This window comes from Ambystoma mexicanum, chromosome 2p (genome assembly GCF_040938575.1).
Source record: "Ambystoma mexicanum isolate Mex_15411 chromosome 2p, UKY_AmexF1_1, whole genome shotgun sequence".
Classification (NCBI taxonomy): domain Eukaryota; kingdom Metazoa; phylum Chordata; class Amphibia; order Caudata; family Ambystomatidae; genus Ambystoma; species Ambystoma mexicanum.
This window is the reverse complement of record NC_090923.1, coordinates 650,889,559-650,911,424: the sequence shown is the minus strand read 5'-3', so window position 1 is coordinate 650,911,424 and position 21,866 is coordinate 650,889,559. Positions and strand designations below refer to the sequence as shown.

The window sequence follows — 21,866 nt, the reverse complement described above, 5'->3', positions numbered from 1 at the left end:
CACTGCAAAATCAGCCACAGCAGGCAAAATTCAGTATCAAGTCGAGGTTCTCAAGGAAAGGTTCAAAATGCTGGCCATAGAAGCTCAAAGCAGGAACTCCTAATGTAGGCAGTTGATAGAACAACTACTAGTAGTGAAAGCCATCTTATGGGATCGCTTACAGCTCACAACCACATAGAGTGGAGCATGCTGCAGTCTGAGACAGCTGAACGCAGTCAAGCTCCCTCCTACAGCTTTCCGCAGCATTACACAGCTATGCCGGCACAAATGCTGATGTATTTGTAGGGCAGAGAGGAAGGGAGCGGTGGAAACACAAGTTACGTTCTGCCACTCCTCTCTGCCATACAAATACATGAAAATGGGGCATAATGCAAACGCATTTCATTTGTTATGTGGAACGGAAAATGAACTCAATCAAGTTGTGTACCTGGAAGGCAGCATCATGAACACTGTTTAGAATTTACAGATTCTCTAAATTCCACATGCAGCAGCGTTAGGTGGCAAGTTGGTAGGATCTTATGATAGGTTATTTATAATGGCAACCCCTTGCGATCCTCCTCTTGGACCTGTTTTATTTTGCTGTTGGATTCACCAGACATATATCAAAACTCATAATAAGCCTTTAAGTGTCCGAAGGGTTCAATCCTGGTTCAGACATTTTTTTGAAATTGAGCAGTGCCTTCCAAATTAGGGGCGCACCCCTATGATATTTATACTATAATCTTCAGAATTGTTAATGTGCAGGATTTCTCCCATTACTCCGTTAAGTACAGTTAAAATAAGCTGAATACGGTGTGTCAGTTGCATGCTTCATCAGCTGGTAGCCTCAATCTTTATTATTTTTGTATTATCATTATTAGGGTATTTTTTGAGCCCAGACATAGGTTCGGGAAGCAACAACACACTTTACAAGTCTTAGGGGGGAAGTACATTGAGAGGGAAGCAGGTCTCAAAGGATCAATACAAGGGAGAAGAGTGCTAACAGCAGGGGGGTGGGCAATTAGGCAGCAAATGATCTACAAAAAACCTGGGGAGGAAATAGGGGGGAGCAGATTCCCCAGTCTCAAGCTAGGTGGCTGTCCAGCTGGTGTGGGCTTAGGAGTTAAGGAGGAGGCATTCCTTGAAGAGGAGGGTCTTGAACTCATTTCAGACCTGTAAGTGTGAGGGAGTGAGTCTGGTGTTGACTGGGAGCTGCTTCCCAATCCTGGAGGCGTAGACAGAGAATGCGTTTCTTCTGCTTCTTTTCTCCCTGCAGCCATGAAGTTCAGGTTTACACTATGTTCGGGTGGTTCGTAGGCTTTACTTTAATATTACAATATTGAACTTTTTTCAGAGCAAATTTACTTTACAAGAATTGCTGCTTACACATTGTATTGAAATCCTATTATTTATGAACACCTATATCAATTTTAAAATACACTTCAGGGCAAAGTATTAGATAACATCTATAACACCTATATGACTGATACAATCTGATGTTGAACTGCATACCTGTTTGTGGTCAGTTGTGTTCATATTTTTATAAAGCACTTGTCAAATTTGTGATTTTTTTCAGTGCCCCTGGACGACTGGATCATACTGAGCGCCTAGCCGGACAAAGATCAGTGCCCCACGCTTTCAAGCAGTCTACTTCAAGCAATGAAAGCACAAAGGAGATGAAGAGCCATGTACCCTCCAGTCAACAGGCAGATAGTCCCAGAAGAAGCCTGCATGTGGATAAGATACAGAGATCAGGACGTTCTCCTTCTGCTTCTCCTGACAGAGGGACAACGCCCACCTCTCCATACTCTGTTCCACAAATTGCACCTATGCCCAGCAGTACTGTTTGCCCAATATGCAACACAACCGATCTCACCTCCTCTCCAAATCAGCCAAACTTCAACAGGTGTACCCAGTGTCGCAACGAGGTCTGCAACCAATGTGGATTCAACCCCAATCCTCATCTTACTGAGGTAGCTATTATTCACATTACTTTTTAAAAAATTGTATGACTTTATATGATACACCCTGTTGTTGTATTAATGGATGGGAAAGACCTACAGAATGTTCAACTGGATAAATAATTGTTTACTGTGGCGACAAGAAATGAAGAGAATGACCAAGTGGTGACATGGTGATTGTTGTAGATATTTATTCAAAAGAAAAATAAACCTATCTGTCTTTAACTCTAATGGATTTCCCTACCTAAGCTAAACAAACTCAGTGCTCGTCAGGAGGTCCGTGTTAGTCCAAATCAAAAGGCACCATCCTAGTCAAAAAGCTCCTACGCTATCTCTGTCACTCCAATAAACAATAATGAGGCGTGGTCGACAGCCATGGAGTGAGTCACCTCTCATAACAGCTCCCACCTGATCCGACCAAAAGATCCGGTTCGCTGAATACATGCGGACTGAAATTACAGGCAACTTGAACTGAATATCCCAGGAGAGTGCAGAGGAGATTCCTGAGTAGATGCCCCTGCGGAACATCAGTAACAGTACCAGGGAACCCCAACGTATATCTGCGAGTGTGAATCCAAGATGGCGACCTCGACTGAAAGAGAACGTTAGCTGCGGTCGCGCTGCCGAGTGACCAGTGCAAGGCTCTGGTACGTGCACAGAGAGGCTGCGGATGAAAGAAGAGGCTGCCCCTGGGCTGCGAAAGTGCTCTGTGCACTCAGCGGTGAGTGAGCAGTGCCCGCGCTGGCACACGGCTCCTGATAAGATCGGGCTGCGAGCTGTGCTCGCTGACGCCCACCCGGCACACAAGAGAGGCTCCGACGGCCCCCAGGAACACTGTGTACCGCAGTGCCATAGAGCGGAGGGGAGAGGGATCTCACCTCCCTCTTGCGCGCCCAGCACCTCATGTGAACGCCCGGTCTGATTAGGGGAAGCTGCGAACTCCCGCCGAGCAACGTATTTGGAGACCCAAGCTACCCAGCATATTCAAACTACGTTAACGCATAGTGGATCCAGTTGTGACTGCGAGCTTGCCACCATTAAGGACAGTACCCACCCTTGTGAGGGTGAGCAAGACTTGGCGTGGAGCTGCAGCATTTGATGTGCAATATAAAAAGATTGAGGTTGAAGGAGTATACAAACTAAAAACTGCCCCCACACTCACACAACAGGCTGTTATACTGGATTCTAGCACACCAGATAAGACACCTGCAAAGCAAGACTCATGCAATAGCCTACAGGCTTCCTGGGAGGCATCAGGTTGATAATTCTCTTGGCAAACCACAGTAGTGTTTCTGTTGACTGGATGTCTCCTAAAGCTGCCAAGCTGAAGGCATATCGAACCACATTGGACAACTACGACAGAAACCCACAGCAGACTCCTGCGGGGGGGATGGCTTTGCCACGGGCGAAGGAAGGGAACACCAGAGAGATGCATGATCAAGTGATGCAGGTTATAGCAGATTTAAATACCACACTGGGCACCCAAATTGAAGCAGTGAAAGTAGATGTGGTCTTTTGCGTCAGGATGTCAGGAACCTAGCAGAGCGCACAACGAGCTTGGAAAGTCAAACAAAAGAAAATTCTGATAAACTTTGCGAATGCACGCCAATGTGCATATCGTGCAACAGAAGGTCAGTTTACTGGAAAACAGGGTGGGGAATGCGGAAGACAGAGAACATAGAAACAATGTCAGCATAGTAGGTCTGCCGGAAGGAGAGGACCCCACTGCATACGTGGTAAATATGTTTTTACAGGAAATTGGGCCGGGGAACCTGTCACACGGTTTCACAATAGAAAGGGCACATAGAGCCCTCACCAGACGTCTGCCCCCGGGTGCCCCCCAAATCTATAATCGCGAAGGTCCTGAACTACAAAGACAGAGAAAAGATCCTTTCCTACTGCAGACAAGGGGAACACAACGAAGAGCTTCAACAGAATTAGCGATCTACCCTGACTGCACCTTCCAGTTACAGAAGAGCAGAGCATAATTCTCAGCAGCGGAGGCGAGGCTGAGGACGGCTGGCCTAAAATATATGTTGATCTACCCTGCTCGCCTGAAGGTCCTATATACCAATCGAGCCCTGTTCTTTGAACTCCCAGAAGAAGTACAGGCTTGGATGGATAAGGAAAGACTATGCCCTGACAGGGAAGGCGAAGACGCCCGACTTAAGCACAAGAGAACCGCTGAAGTGACGGCTAACAAAGGATAGTCGGGGAGTCACTGTCTGTCACATCTGTTCTGCTTAATTAATCAGGAACTGGACGCCAGTTGAACACCCCAGGACAAGCGGGTCGCTAACTTGGTGGTCCGTTATACTAGAACCTGGTCCTTTCTCTTGTCTCCTTTCTTCATACTGGGTGGTGGGTCTTACGGCATGGACTGAACAAGACATCCATGTGTTGTGCACAAACTCAGGATGGCTGGTACCATACATCCCCAAGGTCTCTCTTTTAGGGGTGCTTGTTTTTGTGCCCACCTGCTGCGTAGAAACCTCTGATTTAGACTCTGGAGGTGGACGCGAGAAGCGGACATGCCCGAGCATGAGCATTAAGGCTGGGCGATTATTTTTCATTTTGGGGAGTTGGGGAAGTTATGGGAGGTTACGTTTTGCCTGTACTGGTTACTGACTTGAACTGTAGTGAGAACACTCTGCGTGGGTTGTGGACTGGGTTATGGAGGGAATCACTGAACTGGAGTGATGTATGTGTCCCCTTTGTGCCTAATACATGCTCATGGCTGGCGCCGTAAATGTACTCACTTGGAATGTTAGGGGTTTGAATGATTATGTGAAAAGGAATATAGTGTATTCATATCTGAGAAGATGCAAAATAGACATTGCCTTGCTAAAAGAAACATATTTAACGGCCGAGAAACAACACTGTTAGCCCGTAAATGGAGCGGACGAGTGATCGGCTCCCCATACTCTGCATACGCCCGAGGGGTCTTGATATGGATATCGCCAGTGGTACTGTTCAACGTCACTCGCATTAAAACCGATAACCAAGGCAGAATGGTGCTAGTACGGGGCCTCTTAGAAAAAGTAGACACATTCCTGATGAATATCTATGCTCCCAATCAGAATACTGCCACGTTCTTCCAAACACTATACTCAACACTCAGCCCCTACAGAAATAGAAACATTATATGGGGATGACTTTAATTATACTCTGAACCCAATATTAGACGGATCAGGCATCAAATCTCACAAACTCCACCCGCTAGCTCCCTGCAGACACTACTGACTTCATTCGATTTGATAGACATATGGAGGACACTCCACCCAGACTCCAGGCACTACTCTCACTTCTGTGCACCACATGCCGTCCACACCAGGCAAGATCATTTTTTTTTTTTGGCCAGGAACAGGCGGGCAACTTCACACTGGCTGAAAATCAGATCACGCCCCCCTCTGACTGCTATGGCAGTATGTGCCCCCCAGAACTCCAATACCCATGTGGAAGCTTAGAAGTGAATCCTTGCAGGATGTCCCTTTCCAGGACTGCATCAAAGATAGTATTACAGATTACTTCATTAATAACACAGGCAGTGTACCCAGCGCAGGAACTCTATGGGAGGCTCTGAAGGCCAAATCTGGCAGTGTTCAGGCAATGGTAGGTAGAGAGCTAACTATAGTAGAGGAGCAATTAAGAGAAGTGCAGCAGACCCAAGCGGGTCGAAACAATAAAGAAGCAGAGGAAACGACACTACAACAGAAATGTTTGAGATGCTGGGAGAGATTGGGCATGCACAATTACTCCAAATACATCGAAAGGCAGCATAGGGATGGGGATTAAACAAGCAGACTGCTGCCATGGCTGTATAAAAAAGAAGACAGGTGGAGTCCAATTCATAAACACGCGACAAGGCGAATTGTGTCATACCCAAGAGGTAATTAATGTGACCTTCCAGGACTTTTACCACTCCCTCTACCAGGAAAGGTCCCAAGTATCGCAGGCACATATAGAAGAAGTGCTAGCCGACATTGACCTCCCTAGACTAAGCCAGGAAGAGATTGAAACATTGGACCCATTACACTAGAAGAATTACAAAATACAAATCTTTGCCGACAGGCAAAATCCCAGGCATGGACCGTTTGATGGGAGAATTCTACAAAGCATTTGCAGAGGAATTAGGCCCACCCACCTGCTCCTTAATGCATTTACGTACTCTTACAAAGCTGGGATCCTCCCTCTTAGCATAAGAGAATCAATCATTATACCCCTCCTCAAGCCACTCAAACTCCCAATGGAGTGTGGCTCATACAGGCCCCTATCCATGCTTAACCAAGATAATAAGATTATGATGGCTACATTGGCTAATAGGCTTAACTGGGTGATCCACACATTGGTACATCCAGACCAAACAGAATATGTGCCAGGGAGAAGCGTGGCCTGGAACTTGCAGCGATTGAATCACATTATGGACAGCACTGCGTCCTGGGAGACCATGGGCCTCATTCCGAGTACGGCGCTAACCAATGGCGCTATTAACGCCTTGGTTGACGCCGTACCCGGACCGGCAGCGCCTTGGTGGATGGCGGAATTACCGCCCCATTCCAAGGTTGGCGGGGCGGTAATTCCCCATTCACCAAGGCTCTTCCCCATTCCCAAATGAGCCCCCATAGGGCTCAATGGGAATGGGGAAGATGCAAATAACGGTGATCGTTCATTACGGTCACCGTTATTGGCTTGGAGGCCCCTTGCGCCCTCGACTTTAACACCTGCTCAAAGCAGGCGTTAAGGGCGAGGACGCAAAGGGAACTCGGAGTATGGCGGTAAGGGATCACCGCCACCGGTCTCGTTACCGGTGGCCGCTATCCCTTAACGCCATACTCGGAATGAGGCCCCATGTGCGCAGTGGCCACGCTTGATGCATTGACAGCGTTTGATTCCGTCAGGTGGGAGTGTCTCTACGCTGCGCAGGTTCGGCTTGGGGTAGGCATACATAAGATGGATATGGCTGAAATATACACAACCAATCGCAAGGGTCAAGACAGGTAGAGATATCTCAGAATCTTGGCATTTGGAAAAGGGCACTAGACAGTGATGCCCACTGTGCCCACTGCTTTACATCCTACCCATGGAACCTATAGTGCAGTACCTGAGGATAGAGTATGTTACAGCAGGCATAGCCATCGCGGGAGTGAATCATCTGATTTAAATGTACGCGGATGACATGTTGTTATATATCCAAAATCCAGAGGAAAATTTGGTATTGATTATGGAGGCCCTAGCACTATTTGCGTAGCTATCGGGGATCACAATCGGTATAGATAAATCGTCCATGTTCCGGTTAACAGGGCTATCCAAGATGAGGCATGACAAGCTGCCAGTCAGTGCACTACAGTGAAGTGCAACCACGTTTAGATACCTTGGGGTCAACATGTACCGTGACCTGACGTCGGAACACGCTAACAACACATTGAACACTCTAGAAGGTAGTAGGAACTGTATAAAGTTCTGGAGAAAGCTACCACTCTTACTCATGGGTAGAGCAGCTCTACTAAAAATGGTAGCCCTTCCCAGGCTACTACATTATTTTGTAAATGTCCCATACTATATACCAAATCCTTTTTTAAGACCCTAGACTCTATGTGCAATGGGTTTCTGTGGCAGAACAGCAGAAGCGGGATACCGCTGAGCACCCTACGTAGAACCTATGAAGAGGGTGGGATCAGGGTCCGACACTTCGAGTTGTGTTACCTTGCAGCGCAGTTGCAATTTGTCGTAGACTGGTTAGCTGACGACCCTACATCAGATACTCAAATGCTCCAACCTACTGTACCACGTTTCTATCTGAAGGCACTGTTATGGAAAAGCAGACCTGAGGTTGCCAAGGCTCACACCTGGTATCTTTAGGGGTACAACTCTGGGACAGAAAGCTTGCATTGTTTGGGTTAAAGGATCCCTTTTCAGTAGAGATCCCCTTGGCCTCGATGGTATCAGCTGCTACAGAGGCGTGATTGGGCATATGCTCCTATTGGGAACCTAATGGTGTTGCCACGGTGGGAGACCTTCTGCAAGATGCCTCCTTCATACCATTCCAGGAATTAGCTCAACATATGTGCTTACATAGTGGCCAATATTTACTATTCTGCACTGTCAAGAGGGAGATCATACGCAGATGGCCTACATATAGTGAAATAATAGAAAAACACTCAATAGTAGACATCATGTACGACATCTCAGAGGGCGGACACCCCATATCATGGATATATGACCTCCTTCTGACTGGAGGACCCACCACGGGTTTGGCAGTGAGATGCAAATGGGAGGAGGACCTCTGGCCCTTCTCCATGATACACAATGGAAGGACATACTGGGTTACCACAGGAGGGTGTCCAGGAAAGCTAGGCTGCAATTGATACAACTGTTTATAACACACAAGAGCATACATGACTCCTTTGAGTGCCTACATGTTCCCGGTGCGACGGAACAACATTGCCGTAGGTGCAACGCCACGGATGCGGCTATACTACACAAGTTTTGGGTTTGCCCCACAGTTAGGAAATACTGTGAGGAGGTGGCGGACAGGATGACCAAATGAGGGCTGAAAATGGATACACATTCCCCAGGCTCTTGCCTTTTGGGTCGTTTCACACAAAGTATATGCAAAAGATGAAAGACCTGTCGTATATATTAGCCAAACGCAGAATCACCATGGCATGGAAATCTCCCAAGGGCCCTAACATAGAAAGCTGGTGGCGGGATCTGAGAAAGTGGGCGATAGCTGGGGCAGCTGCTTGGAGAAAAGTGGCAGACTTAAGTGCAACCGATACGAGCGATGAGTTCAAAGCATGGGATGCCCTGGTACACACTATGTTTGCATCAGGCAGACACAGAACCTGACCAGGGGGACACAACCCAACAGATACGTTAGTCGACTCATGTTTAGTGTGGTCACATAATGTAGACTAGGAACTAGTACTTTAGGCAACAGGTGGGGGGAGTTGAGGGTGGGAGGGGAGGGACAGTTGGGGAAGTGCAAACGCGAACACAGTGCGAATATTGCAAAAAATGTGTTGCACTATATTATCTGATTTTTATTGTCTATCAAACAAAAACAATAAAAACCTATTATTAAAAAAATACAATAAACAATGATAAAGTTCTGGTTCTGCTCTTGATCCAGGAGAATGACTCCCTTCTCCTGGATGTAAAGTGTCCCAAAGACGTCAAGTTGTCTCAAAATAACAGTTCCATAACGATCCAGGCTTTTTGTTACACACAACCGAAACAAAACAGTTCTAAAGGGTTCTCGCTGGGCTTGGATAATGACTCCCTTATTATAACCTTCGATTGGCACCCACTGGGACGATGAAAATGCTCCTTGAGGTCCTCTCAACTCTCCAGCACCACACTCTTGTGGAACTGGCCATCGAACTGTGGACAAAAATGATTCACTACTTTCTCTGTATATTCATATTTTCCAGTCTTGAATCTTCCCGGCCCGCTCCCGGACTTAATTTTGTTCCCGTTACCTTCTTCCTGGGAACACTTCACTGGTTTCGCCAGGGGGTTGCAGGTCCAGTCTCTCTACTTCTGCTTCCACGCTACTTCCATCGCCAACTTCTCTCACCAGGCTTAATCAATACACCAGGGCAACTGATATAGTCACATGGAGGGTGGTCTCCCCCTATGGTGTACGGACTCAGAAGCAACTGACGGCTAATGGAGTGCAGCAAAGCATCTATGAGCAAGGAAACCACGCACAAGCCGTTACCAAAACCTGTGCAATGTAAAGGTGCTGTGAGCCCCCGCCTCAAATCAAATACATTGCAGGATGTTAGGACTTTGTCGCGGGTGGTGGCGGGGTTGGAAAAGTGCGAGGGGCCCTTGCCAAATACACAGGGGTCGGCGAACTCCATATTGAACTCAATGCTATTTCCAGAAGTCGCTGTTAGTGATTACTTCCAGTCGAATTCTCTCAGGGAACAAGAAGAGTTGTGTGCCTCCTGCTCATTGGATCTTATGGACCCAGAGGACTTATTCAACTGTCATTATACAGACTTGATTTCTGACATCTCGATATTGGCACCAGTAATGTCTTACAAATTGGCAAAGAGGTATGCCTTTCGTTGGACCTACATCCAACTCACAGTTCATCATGGGATGGTAGGGATGAGGTTCTTCTACATGGATTAATGCCAAAAACATTGCCAAATAAAGTACCATAATCGCCAAACATTTCTAAATCTGGACAAGTTCCGGGTGTTCTGGCCAATCAGTCGCCATTAACAAGACACGATCAGAACCAAGGCAACAAAATAATTGATGCCCTTTCATTCCCGGTCCTCTCACAGATCTTGAATTCCATAGACAAAGGGTATGATCTAACGCAATGCGAAATTCATGAAGTACGATCCACATGAATAGACTTGTGTGCTAAGAAGAATTTTATTGAAGGATTCATCATGGCATGTGCCAGACCTCTGATTAAACCAGCGACGGAAGGTCCAAGTGGCTCATTGGACAATCATCCTCACTGTCACTGCATGCAACTGTCCATAGCTAACTCCAAAGTGTGCCAGACCATGACACCTGAGGCTTCAGTGTTCGGTCTCCAGATCGCTTTTCATAACAATGTGGTCTCTCAATCAAACCAGGAGGCCCTTGGTTATAAGGCCGCTTTGATTGAAGTAGCTGTGGAAACTTTCCCATTAGTTAACATTTCCATGCAGAAGGAAGCCTTGGAAGCAGTTTCCAAGGAAGTCGATTTGAATACTCAGCAACATGTAAGAAAGAAGAAGTCAAAGAATGTGAAAAACATACCAAAACAATGCTGCAATGGTTCAAGAAAGTTTCTCCATTCCTTGCAAACTCATACAGGCATTATGCCTCCCGATTCCATGGTCTTTCCAGCTTTAACATCTAAACCAATGATGGATGGCTCTAAATATAACCTAAAGGCGGCAGCATCATTGCCCGCATTACAGCCTCGCCCTTTGCCTAAGGGTCAGGCGATTAACTCCGTGTCTATCAAAGAAACTTTGAATTCTAGAATTAGCCGGAAGGGTTTGATAACAACTTACTTGAAACCCAAGGAATCGCCTGCTTTAAATGACAAACTTGACTCCAGTTTGCTTACAACTCATTCTGATGGGTCGTAAGACGAATTGCACAGCCTAATGGGCCACATAAACAAAGAATCAAATGGAGTCCTTTCTGCCAACTCTGTGGAGGAGGTAGTGTCAGCCGGAGCAGTGACTGGTCTCTCCTCTCTGATACCAACGGCACCAACCTTTGTGTCAGCAGTTCAACAATGGCATGCAGCAGACAATGTATTCCCTGGCTTTCCTTCCCTGGTGGAGAGGCTTAATAAATCACTGGCCCAATCTTTCCCGCCCACCGGAGTCCCTAATATAGAGATGACAAATGTAGAAGCTAAGTCGACCAATTTATTTAAGCTGTCTAGGGTGGGGGATCTGACTTCTGAGACAACGTGAACCTATGCACAATCGACTGGTGTTAAGGGGCAGGGTACACTCTCACACATAAATCTTGAATGGGCATTTGCTGTGAGAGGTGCTTTCTCGCTGAATAGGCAATATATCCTGAGCCTATTTGGGGAAGTGCCCAGACTAAAATCCAACAATGGATTTTGCCCAAATAGAATTTATGGATAATTCACATGTAGGCGTGGTGAAATTGGGCTTTTTTCAGAATTGGTTAAAAAATATGGTATTGCTGGAAGTTCTGCACTTGAAAGACATGGTTTATGCCATTTCAGGGTCTGCTGAGTCTACAAACCCCAACCAGAAACATAGAACCGTTGATAAGTAAGCATTTGGTTATTTCCCGAGACCCGTTAGTAATTAATGAAAAAAATTGATCTTCTCAGTGTGCAGATGGCATCTCCAAACAGACTACGGCTCGCTTAGTGTCCTATGATTGGAAATGTATTCTAAATTCTTTGCACAACCAGGGGAATGCTAGACACACTCATAACGTAAACCCACTCACAAAGGTGGTTGTGTGGAATACGCACAGCTTTCACCGCCTTTCCATAAATTATGAGGTATGGTCAACTTATGATTTGATCTGTCTCCAGGATTGAAACTCCAGTATTGGATGTCTTTGAAATTGTTTATGAGCCTGCCAGAAAGGGCTCTCAGGGTCGACCCTTCAGGGGTTTGTTATGTGCTTGGCAGCTAGCTCCTGGCACTTAAATGAAAAATGTGTCTTTGAGAAGAATTGATATATTGGGGTTAGAATAACTTGGTGGGATAAATCAACCGCCTCATGGAGGACTAGCATTATATTGAATGTCTATTACAACCACTCTGCTACTGACTAGTTGGTTTTTTTTTAGGGCTAGTTCAGATGTTCTTGAGACTTATACTCACATTTTAGACTCGGGGGTAATCCTCCTGGGCAATCTTAACAGTGAATGCTTGCATGAGTGATTGTATAATACTGATGGTGGGACGAAGGTCTCAGTAGCATCAAGAGATAGGAGATCAATCAGAATGATGTGGGATGAATGGGAAATGTGTATTCAAAATGGTAACCTAATGGACGATGTACCACCGAAATGCACATGGTCAGTGCTGTTGGTCAATGAACCTTAGATTACGTATTTGTCTAGAGTGATATTGCAAATTGCTGCCAAAGGTTGGAAGTTGCCGACCAAGAGGGTAGTGACCAATGTTAAGTTATCTTGATATTGGCTTGGCTAAATCGGAGGATAGGGCCTCTTGTAACCACCAAATTATGGTGCCTCTCAAAGGCAACAGGGTTCATTTCTATCATAGATGAATGCTATAGAAGGGGTAGGTTCACAGAGGGAACCACTGATGATTTTGTACCACTCCTCCAAAACTTGCTGAAGGGCTCATATTCAGTAAAGTAATTAAAGGCAGGCTCCAACAATCAACTGTGTATCTATAAATTTGATAAACAGATGCATCAGAGGAAAGAAACATTATGAAGGGAGAAAAGATTAGCAGTGAAACAGAGCCCAGCTGGCCTGCTAAGAGTAAGAAAATTGAAACGGGCAAATACCAACTGGGTAAAAGGCCAAAGATACTTAATGTTTCAGAATGATGCCTAAGGAATGTTGAAATGACTTCATGCCAGGTATGCCTCACTATTTTGGTCACTTCTAAAGTCAACAACTAACAAGAATTATTTGCAAGCACAATTAATATCTGGGGCTCAATGGGAGTCGTACTTTGCTAGGTGTGAGAAACCAGAGGGTGTCTCACAGACTAGGGGTGGACCAGTGCGGGAGGGTCCCTGGGGAGTGGAAGTGGGGCAATCGATGGAGAGACACAGTATCCCCTTTCCGATTTTCCTAAAACCCTTGTCATCCAAATTGCTATCTGGGAACCTTATCCCCCACCCCCTTTCCAACACGAACACTACTACATGGACAGAGCACTCGGGGGGAAGACAGACTCACACCCAGCCATTTCATTTGACATGTCCCAACATCAGGGTCTGGCAGAGTCAGGCAGTTGCCAGTAATGACTTGCACCTGAATCCCGTTACACTTCCACACTGGGATAAAAGGCAGAGCATGAGAGCACATTGTGAGCGGGGAAAAGGGCACGAAGGAGCAAGACTTCCAAGGTGGCAGCAGAACTGCAACGGAGTGGTGGCAGATCAAGAAGAAACCATGAGGGGGAGAAGCCCTTTCCCAGTGATCGATCGACTCTTGATAATTGGTGAGCAGCCCGAGCGAAACCGAGATGGAAGGCTGGAAAAGGCTACACAGTTTATCTGCAATACCTGGGGCCCTCCTGCATGCCTGACCGAGGCGCAAGTGAATGCCAGACGGCAAGGGGGAGTTGTCCTTTTAACTGAAAGAAGGCAGAGATACCCAACTGCAGAGTGGTCCGGCACCCGTGTGTGCCCAATCAAAGGTCTCTAGCAAAAGCATCTCTGAGAGAAATAAAAGCAAAACCCTGAGTTTAAAGATATCGAAGTGGTCCTGCAAGGGTTGTAGTAAAATCCTTTGCACAGTCGAAAGTCTTCGAACTTACTATTACATATGAAAATTGAAAGAGTTAATGTAGGCTTGTGCCCGGTCGACGGGAACCTAGACCTGTGATGCTGAAAGAATGAACATGTGCTTGCGCCCGATTGAGGGGAGCCTAGACCTGTGAGAAAGACGAGGTCCGAACCCGACTGATGGAGGCCCGGGGTAGATGAGCCAACCAAGACTTTGTATCGTGAACTGAACAGAAAGAACCAGAACTTTAATTTGATCCTTGTTGAGTGTTGACCATGGCACTTCCCAACCAAGAGACCTTTGATGATGAAAAGAGACTATGTTCTGGAAGACCCTGGTGTGCTTTGAGCTTTGTGCCCAAAAAGTCAGAGTGTGCTTCAGACTCTACTGTTGTTCTGCCTTGTCCCATGCTGAATCGTGGGGAAGGGAAAATTATAGTTCAGCAGTCCTGAACGACCAAGTCACTTGACCTTTTATTTTGATGCACCCTGTTTCTTTATATACTTCAACATCCCACACCCTTTGTGTTCTTTAGAGTAAGGTTTGGCAATGGGTTTGTTAGTATAGGCCATCTTTGATTTGACAAGACATGACTAGGACAGCCTTTTCTTTTATTTGATGGTCGTAGCATGCTCCCATGGTTAGAAGTTGGGTTTAGATCGGTGTTTTTCCAACCCATGCAAAGTGCAATAAACACCCTTGAACTATACTTTATTGTGTCTGTCGTACTTTTGATACCATGCCTTCCTTAGGACCCAGGCGGTAAGGGGTTTACGGCGGCGTAAACAGCGCCGACCCTTACCGCCTGATTCCGAGGTCCCTTAGCGCCATGGAGGATTTAACACCTGCTTTTAGCAGGTGTTAAAATCCATGGCGCTAAGGGACCTTGTAGTTAATTACGCCACCGTAATTTACGGTGGCGCAATTAACGCCTTCCCCACTCCCATTATGCCCTATGGGGCAAAAATGGGAATGGGGAAGGGTAAATGGGTTAATGGGGACTTACCGACCCGCCAACCTCGGAATGGGGCAGTAAGTCCGCCAACCACCATGGCGTAAACGTAGTTTACCATTCAAAGGGAAATATGCGTAATATCTCCTTCAATTGGAAAATAGTAATCCTAAAACTGGAAATTGTAAATAGTTAGAAATATTTGGGGGGTGTGATCTACGCTAAAGTCTCGAAAGGTGATCAAAATTAGGCACTTAAGACAGCAGTCATGACTGCTGCAGACCAGCGAAGTCTGGTGGACAGGAAATATGGACGCTTTTCATTAAGTCCGGTCATTAGGTTATATAACCAGAAGATTGTGCAATCTATGGAGCGGAGACGAGGGAGGAAAGATTGGAATGGGCTAAGTTTGAATCCAGAGTATGGAAGAGGGTTTTGACATCACCATTGAGGAACCCACTGCCCGCAATTCGTCATTAATTAGGTTTAAGTTCTTTAAAGGCGTGAATTGAGTGGAAGCATTTGCAGTTCACAAGAAAGCACTTTGATCATAAGATCGAATGAACTGTGGACAAATAGAACATTTAAAACCTTAAATGTATGGAAGGGCAGCCGCTTAATTGCCTTGAGAAATGGTAACTCATCTGAGGCTGATTTAATACACTTTCCGCTAAGAGTGAAAAGAAAATGTTTAGAAAATGATTAGTCATAACAGACTAACTTTGGTGCACTATAAGTTCTTTGACCATTTGTTATACAATATTAAACCCTGCATTTCGCTGCAATCGTAACCTATCAAAACGTGTCTAGGAAAAGTAGGGATGTTCTCCTGAGAGTGAAGCTTGATCTCTGGCCCACTAATGATGTTTTAGGTGTAAGATCAAAGATTGCCAAGCAGGACCACATTTGTCACTTCTGTAGCGCTACTAGCGAGCCATTAAAACATCTATTCATTGAACAAATGGCCCTTTCAGATGTCCGACTAGCTACTTTTAGGAATTATATGTTAAAAACTGGTAACCCCTCTTGGGATTGGATGTTGCGCTGTCTTTTAACTGAACCCGCTGATGAACTTTGTATTGCTGTAATGAGATTTGTAGAAATGATTTTGAATTAAATTCCCATAACGAGTGAACTCTAAATATGCTCAAATGCTATTTTAGGTTAGGTCATGTGCCTGTTTTTATAGGAACATTAACTTGAGGCAATAAAATTTTCGAATGGATTGTGTCCACGTATTCCTCATCTTTGATATTCGTATCTCGCCAGTGGTTGTTTTTTTTGCTTCAATAGTAACTATTACACACAATTAATAAATTGCTTGTGGTGGTTTCGGCATAGTTGTTGGACTGCTTGGTACATCCACCGGTCACGCCACCACCACGGTCTCTCACACTCTTTGCATTCGTCCACGCAGCCTTGCGTTAGGCAAGGGTAAAAGGTCTTGACGCAGTTGTTGTACTGGACAGTCCACCAACTACAGGTCACGCCACCAGCTTCGCCTCTCTCCACTTCTGCTGTGCCGACTTCCCACTGACTCGCAGGGCGCTTCTTGGGCATCCCATGGTTCATCTATGCAACTACAGAGACCTGCAGCTGGTGTAGAGATAAGAATGTTGACCCATGTACATGTAATACAACATTGGTGTTATCTTTTTTGTTACATCTGGCAAATCTGCGGCTCCAGATTGGTACCATCAAGGGATACTTGGCGGCGCTTTCGATTTTTAAGCGCACTTCAGAAGTTACTTACTTTAAAATACCTTTAATAGTACAATTATTAAAGGGTTTGACAAATGTTTTCCCTCCAATCCCAGTTTGGGATCTCAACTTAGTGTTGAAGTTTATGGTGGGGGTGCCGTTCGAGCCATTATACGCCTGTCCTTTGAGGCTACTAACCCTAAAAACCATCTTTTTAGTAGCGATTACGTCTGCCCGAAGGGTGAGCGAGCAACAGGCTTTATCCTGCAAGCCTCCTTACACTGGGCCTCATTACACGGTAGGAGGTAACCATGCCGCTATTACCGGCATGGCTACTCCCTTACCGCATACCGGGTCCGGGTAGTTGGTATGGGATTTTACCAGGTCATTCCGACCCTGGAGGACCCGGTAAATCCTCATGTCAAATACCATTCCCCATTCGAGCCCCCATAGGGCTCAATGGGAATGGGGAAGGAGCTAATAACGGTACCGCAATTTGCGGTACCGTTATTAGCTCTGAAGTCCCTTAGCGGGTCCCGTCCTTAACACCTGGTCAGGCCAGGCGTTAAGGACGGGACCCGCTGAGGGACCTCGTAGTAGTGCGCTAAGGGATTACCAGCACCGGTGCCCTTACCGGTGGGTAATCCCTTAGCGCCTACCGTGTAATGAGGCCCTCTGTCTTTTACAAAGATAAAGTGGTGCTGAAGGTGAAACCCACTTTTCTACCCAAAATTGTCTGAGTTTCATCTCACACAAGCTAACTTTCTCCAGCATGGGGTCTGGCATGGATTCACATGCTCATGAATATTCCCCGTCGTCAGGCTGGGAATCCTCGGTAAAGAAAAATCAGTATCAGTTTCGTTTCTGATGTGTCTTTCGTAGTAGTAACCAATCACTGATCTCTGCGTCATACTGACCACAGCCAATGACTGCCATCTCCCTAAGCCCCGCCTCTGGCAGCCATCTTCAGATTTTTACCGCACGTTCAAGTGTTGGGAGTCCTTGTGCTTAGCTCTAGAGCTTTTGCTGCGTGTTTCGTGCTTTTTCAGGTGAATTTTCACATTTTTTCGGTTAATCGAGCCTCAAGCTCCACCGTTTCTACTCCCGTTAACGGGTACCCATTGCGGGATTTTTCTACGCCCCTCAAGGGTGAAGATTTCGTCGAATCAACCTCTTGGAGGATTCCAGAAGTTTCGCGGCCTACTTCGAGATGTCCCAGGACGCGAGTTCGTCACCCGGACTCAAGCTGTTTCGCAGCTGCCCTGGATGCGGGCTGCAGAATGTGTTTAAGGAGGACGAACATTCGCGATGCCTCTACTGTCTTCATGGGGACAAGACTCAAGTAGAGAAGGACTGCCAGTTCTGCAAGAACTTGTCGGAGCGGACCATGCAGGACCGTCGATCCCGTCTCGCCAGCTGGTTGGAGAAGGGCTCAACAGGTGAGAAGAAGAAGAAAGGGTCCGAGCGGGCTTCTAAGTCCTGTGCGGGCGCCCCGGCAACGGGGGCCCAACACCAGGCCAAGCGCCGCGAGTCCACTCGCTCCGGGAGCGCCGAAAGGTCGGGCTCTTCGGTCGCCAGGCAGGGCGCACCTTCCCTGGCACCGTCAACCACGAGCCAGTGCTCCGGTTCGGGGAAGAGGAAGTCCGAGACCCCGGGTAAGCTTCGGGAGAAGCCCCGTCCGGTCTCGGGAGAGGGGGAGCGAGGCGTCGCCCCTCCCCCTAAGGAGAAGGCCCAGGACGCACCTAAGGTGGTGAAGGCCCCTACCCAGCAGGCAAAGGCGTCTATCGAGGCGATCGCGGCGACTCTGGCCAAGCCGGCAGAGACCCTGCCAGCGGAGACTGCCTCCGGGACTAGAGTTTCCCTGCCGCCAAGGAGGGAATCCTCTTTTCATTCCATCGTCATGGCCACCATGATGGAAGAAGCGAGGGAGGGCACGGTAGCCTCCTCGAGCTCGGAGTCAGCCTCGGAGGGGGGACTGACTGAGGCCGTGAGGAATCTCGAAGTCCAATTCGAGAAGGTTTGATCCCGCAAGGAAGATCCTCGGGAGATAACCGAGGAAGACGACGATGGCGAGGAAGAGCAGCCTTCCCTTCCGGCGCAGCCGGTGTCATGATGCCTACCCCCGGAGCACCAGGCCAGGCCCAGCACCCCCGGGAGCAGGCATCACGCTCCCGGGTAAAAGCCCAGCGGCCCTTTATAGGGGCTCTTTGGACTCTGTCCTGGCGCCGTTGGCGCCAGGCTCATGTTGGACATCAGTCCTGGCGCCATAGGCGCCAGGCTCATAAGGGGAAGTGTTTGGTGCACTTACCTGAAGCAGACCATGCTGCACACTCACCTGATGCAGACCATGCTGCATGAAGAACCAAGCCAAATGAGGCTTAGGAGGGACTATTTTTCTGAAGGAACTATTTTGTTACTTGGGTGGGGCTGTGGAAGAATACTCACCTGGAACTTCTTCCAAAGCTATTTAAGCCACGCCCGGACAGCCACACGTGCTTCGCGTTGTTCTGCATCCCAGCAGCTGAACGCTCACCGTGTCTGCTCCTGCACCTGCACTCCAGCCACGCCCGCCTCGAACCTGGAACACCTGTAAGGGAATAAGAGAAGAGAAAGGTGAAAACCAAGAACTTATTCAACCTTCTTACCTGCATCCAGAATCTTCACGCCAGCATTCCTGAAGGAAGACTTCCATTTAAAAGCACCGCGTTGCTCGCTGCAGCGCCGCGCTTCACTCACCTGTTCCCGAGACGCCGCCCGGCTCCATCGCGGCTCTCAGCATCGGTCGCCACATCTCTGCACCTAAGGGAGAGAAGAAGAGACAAAAGGTGAGCAAGGGAACACAAGAGGAAAGCCGAATTTTCAGCCATATTACTTACTGGCTATTCTTGGGGAACCATTCCACATCTCGGGTCGGCGCCGCATCTTTGGCAGGTACCGCACCCCGGCCCCTATGGGGAAAGGACAAAAGACATTACTGGGGAATTATAAAGACATTTAGAGGGGTCGCCCCCATCACTAACTCACCTGATTTACCACCGGCAATTTAACCCCTCAACGCATCGCCTTTGTTCTGCACCTGAAATAAAGGACAGAAAAAACAACATAAAAGGAGGCTCACACTTGAACTTTTGCATCTTCATACTTACGGCGTATCGCTCAGAAAAGTCAAGTGGATGTGCCAGCGCCATTCTGAAAACCAGTGAAGTAACTGGACGAACGCGCGCCCCTGCACCAGAAGCAGGATGGAGAGTTCATCCTTCCAAACCATAAGGTGAGCTTAAACTGGGGGTTTTGGAGGAAGTCAGAGAAGAACGAAGGGGGAAAGGGGGGAGCGAGCACACTATTCAGCAGACAGTTAATCCCCTTTCTCATCTGCAGAAGGATATTCCTACGGGCCAGACAAGCAAGATTTGGGGGGTCCTGTTCAATCGGTGGTCGGAATTCTGCGCATCACGCTTGAAGAGGCCACAGCAACCCAGACCAGACCAGCGCCTCCGTGGGAGCCAGGTGAGCGTTACAGAACGCGAAGCCTTCCTACAAATTCCCACCCAGGCGCTATGGAAACTTCCGAGACTGACCAGTTGGCCCAACTACTGGGGGAATTACTGGCCGAAGTACACGCCGCTCGTCAAGAGACTAATGCTCTCAGGAGGGAAGTGATTGTAACAAAGGAAAGAGCTGATGACCTGTAGACAGCTTTTGCAAGGTCAAGCTGGACAAACTCCTTTACCCGGTTCCGGAGGGAACCCCGCTCCTGTGTTTTCCAGTAACCCGGTGCAGATTAATCTACCTGGAAACATGCCGCTGGCCCCACCCGAACGCTTTGCTGGGGACCCCAAACGATTCGCCGTATTCATGAATCAGTGTCGTTTGCATTTCCTGTGCAGACCTGGGGCCTTCCCTAATGATTAGACCAAGGTAGCCTTTGTATTATCATATCTCAGCGGCAGTGCTGCCGATTGGTCAGTTCCACTGGTAACTCAAGATGACCCGATTCTTCGTGATTTTGAAGGATTTCAAGCAAGCATGGAAAGGTTATTTGCTCGTCACTCCCAGGGGCAGGCTCTAGATGACGAACTTCTATCTCTGCGACAGGGCAATCAAGACCTCCTTTCCTACATTGCAACCTTTAATAGACTGATTGTGGAAACTTGGTGGCCAGAGGATAAAAGAATCACGTTATTTAATCGAGGTCTACGCGGAGAACTTAAAGATGTCCTGGCCCAAGTTGTAAATCCGCCCCAAGAATGCTCAGAATATATAGACTTAGTGGTCCAATTGGATCACAGACTGCAAAACAGAAAAGCAGATCGGTCCAAGTTTGAGACCCGGGTGTTAGTTAAGACCCACACTAACCTCAAGGGGGCTGAAGCCTCCGAGCCAATGCAAATCGGAGGAGTTAAAGGACCTTTAACGCAAAAGGAACGTGAAAGAAGACGGCAGATGCACTTATGTCTTTATTGTGGATCCTCTGGACACTTTCTACGAGATTGCCCGGCAAGGCCGCCCAGGAAGGTGGTAGGAGCCGCCGATAAAATCCATGAAACCTCTGTATCAGGAAACGACCCCGCCCGACAAGCATAGGGGTCCGCTTGCCGAGCTTGAAAACGAACTCTCAGACCTCGCTTTTCACTGTGCCAATGGTCCTCGTAGATCCGGAACAGCCTAAGCGGTTGCATACAATAAAGGCATACATCGATAGTGAGGCTATAGGAAACTACGTGGATCGTGAATTGGTCTCCAGGATTAACCTTCCCCTGCGTCCTAAAACCAGCAAAGATGTCATCACCACAGTTGATGGAACCGAAATTGCCTCGGGAACGGTAACACATTCCATAGCTGAGGTGACACTTGTAGGTCCGGACGGCCATCGGGAGGCAGTTGTGTTTGATGTAATCAAGGCTCCACAGTTTCAGGTTATTCTCGGAATCCCTTGGTTAGAGACACATAATCCTCGAATTGATTGGCGAGCTAAGAGAATAACCTTTCCGGAGTGTGCACGAACCTGCTACCCAGAAAATCTGAAGATCAGTCTAGCATCAGTAACCTCTGTCTCTATGCAACTACCTCCGGAATACCAAGACTTTCAGGACGTCTTCCAAAAGGAACAGGCCAACACGTTACCTCCTCACAGATCGTACGATTGCCAAATCGATCTGGTGCCCGGTGCACAACCCCCTTGTAGCAGGATTTATGCCCTTACTGAGCCGGAGAATCTGCATTTGAGACAATATTTAGATCAATACCTAGCCAATGGTTTCATTCGCCCGTCAAAGTCTCCGGCATCCTCGGCTTTGTTCTTCGTGCCAAAAAAAGA

At 47.5% G+C, this 21,866-nt stretch overlaps 1 protein-coding gene across 1 annotated transcript in view; it reads left to right on the top strand.

Moving 5' to 3' along the window:
• Positions 1-21,866, top strand: part of BSN (bassoon presynaptic cytomatrix protein) — a 1,737,600-nt gene that overhangs the window by 191,446 nt on the left and 1,524,288 nt on the right. Inside the window, exon 2 of the mRNA XM_069644195.1 lies at positions 1,556-1,952. Coding sequence (XP_069500296.1) covers positions 1,556-1,952 — 397 coding nt within the window. The remainder of the gene's footprint in view (positions 1-1,555; positions 1,953-21,866) is intronic.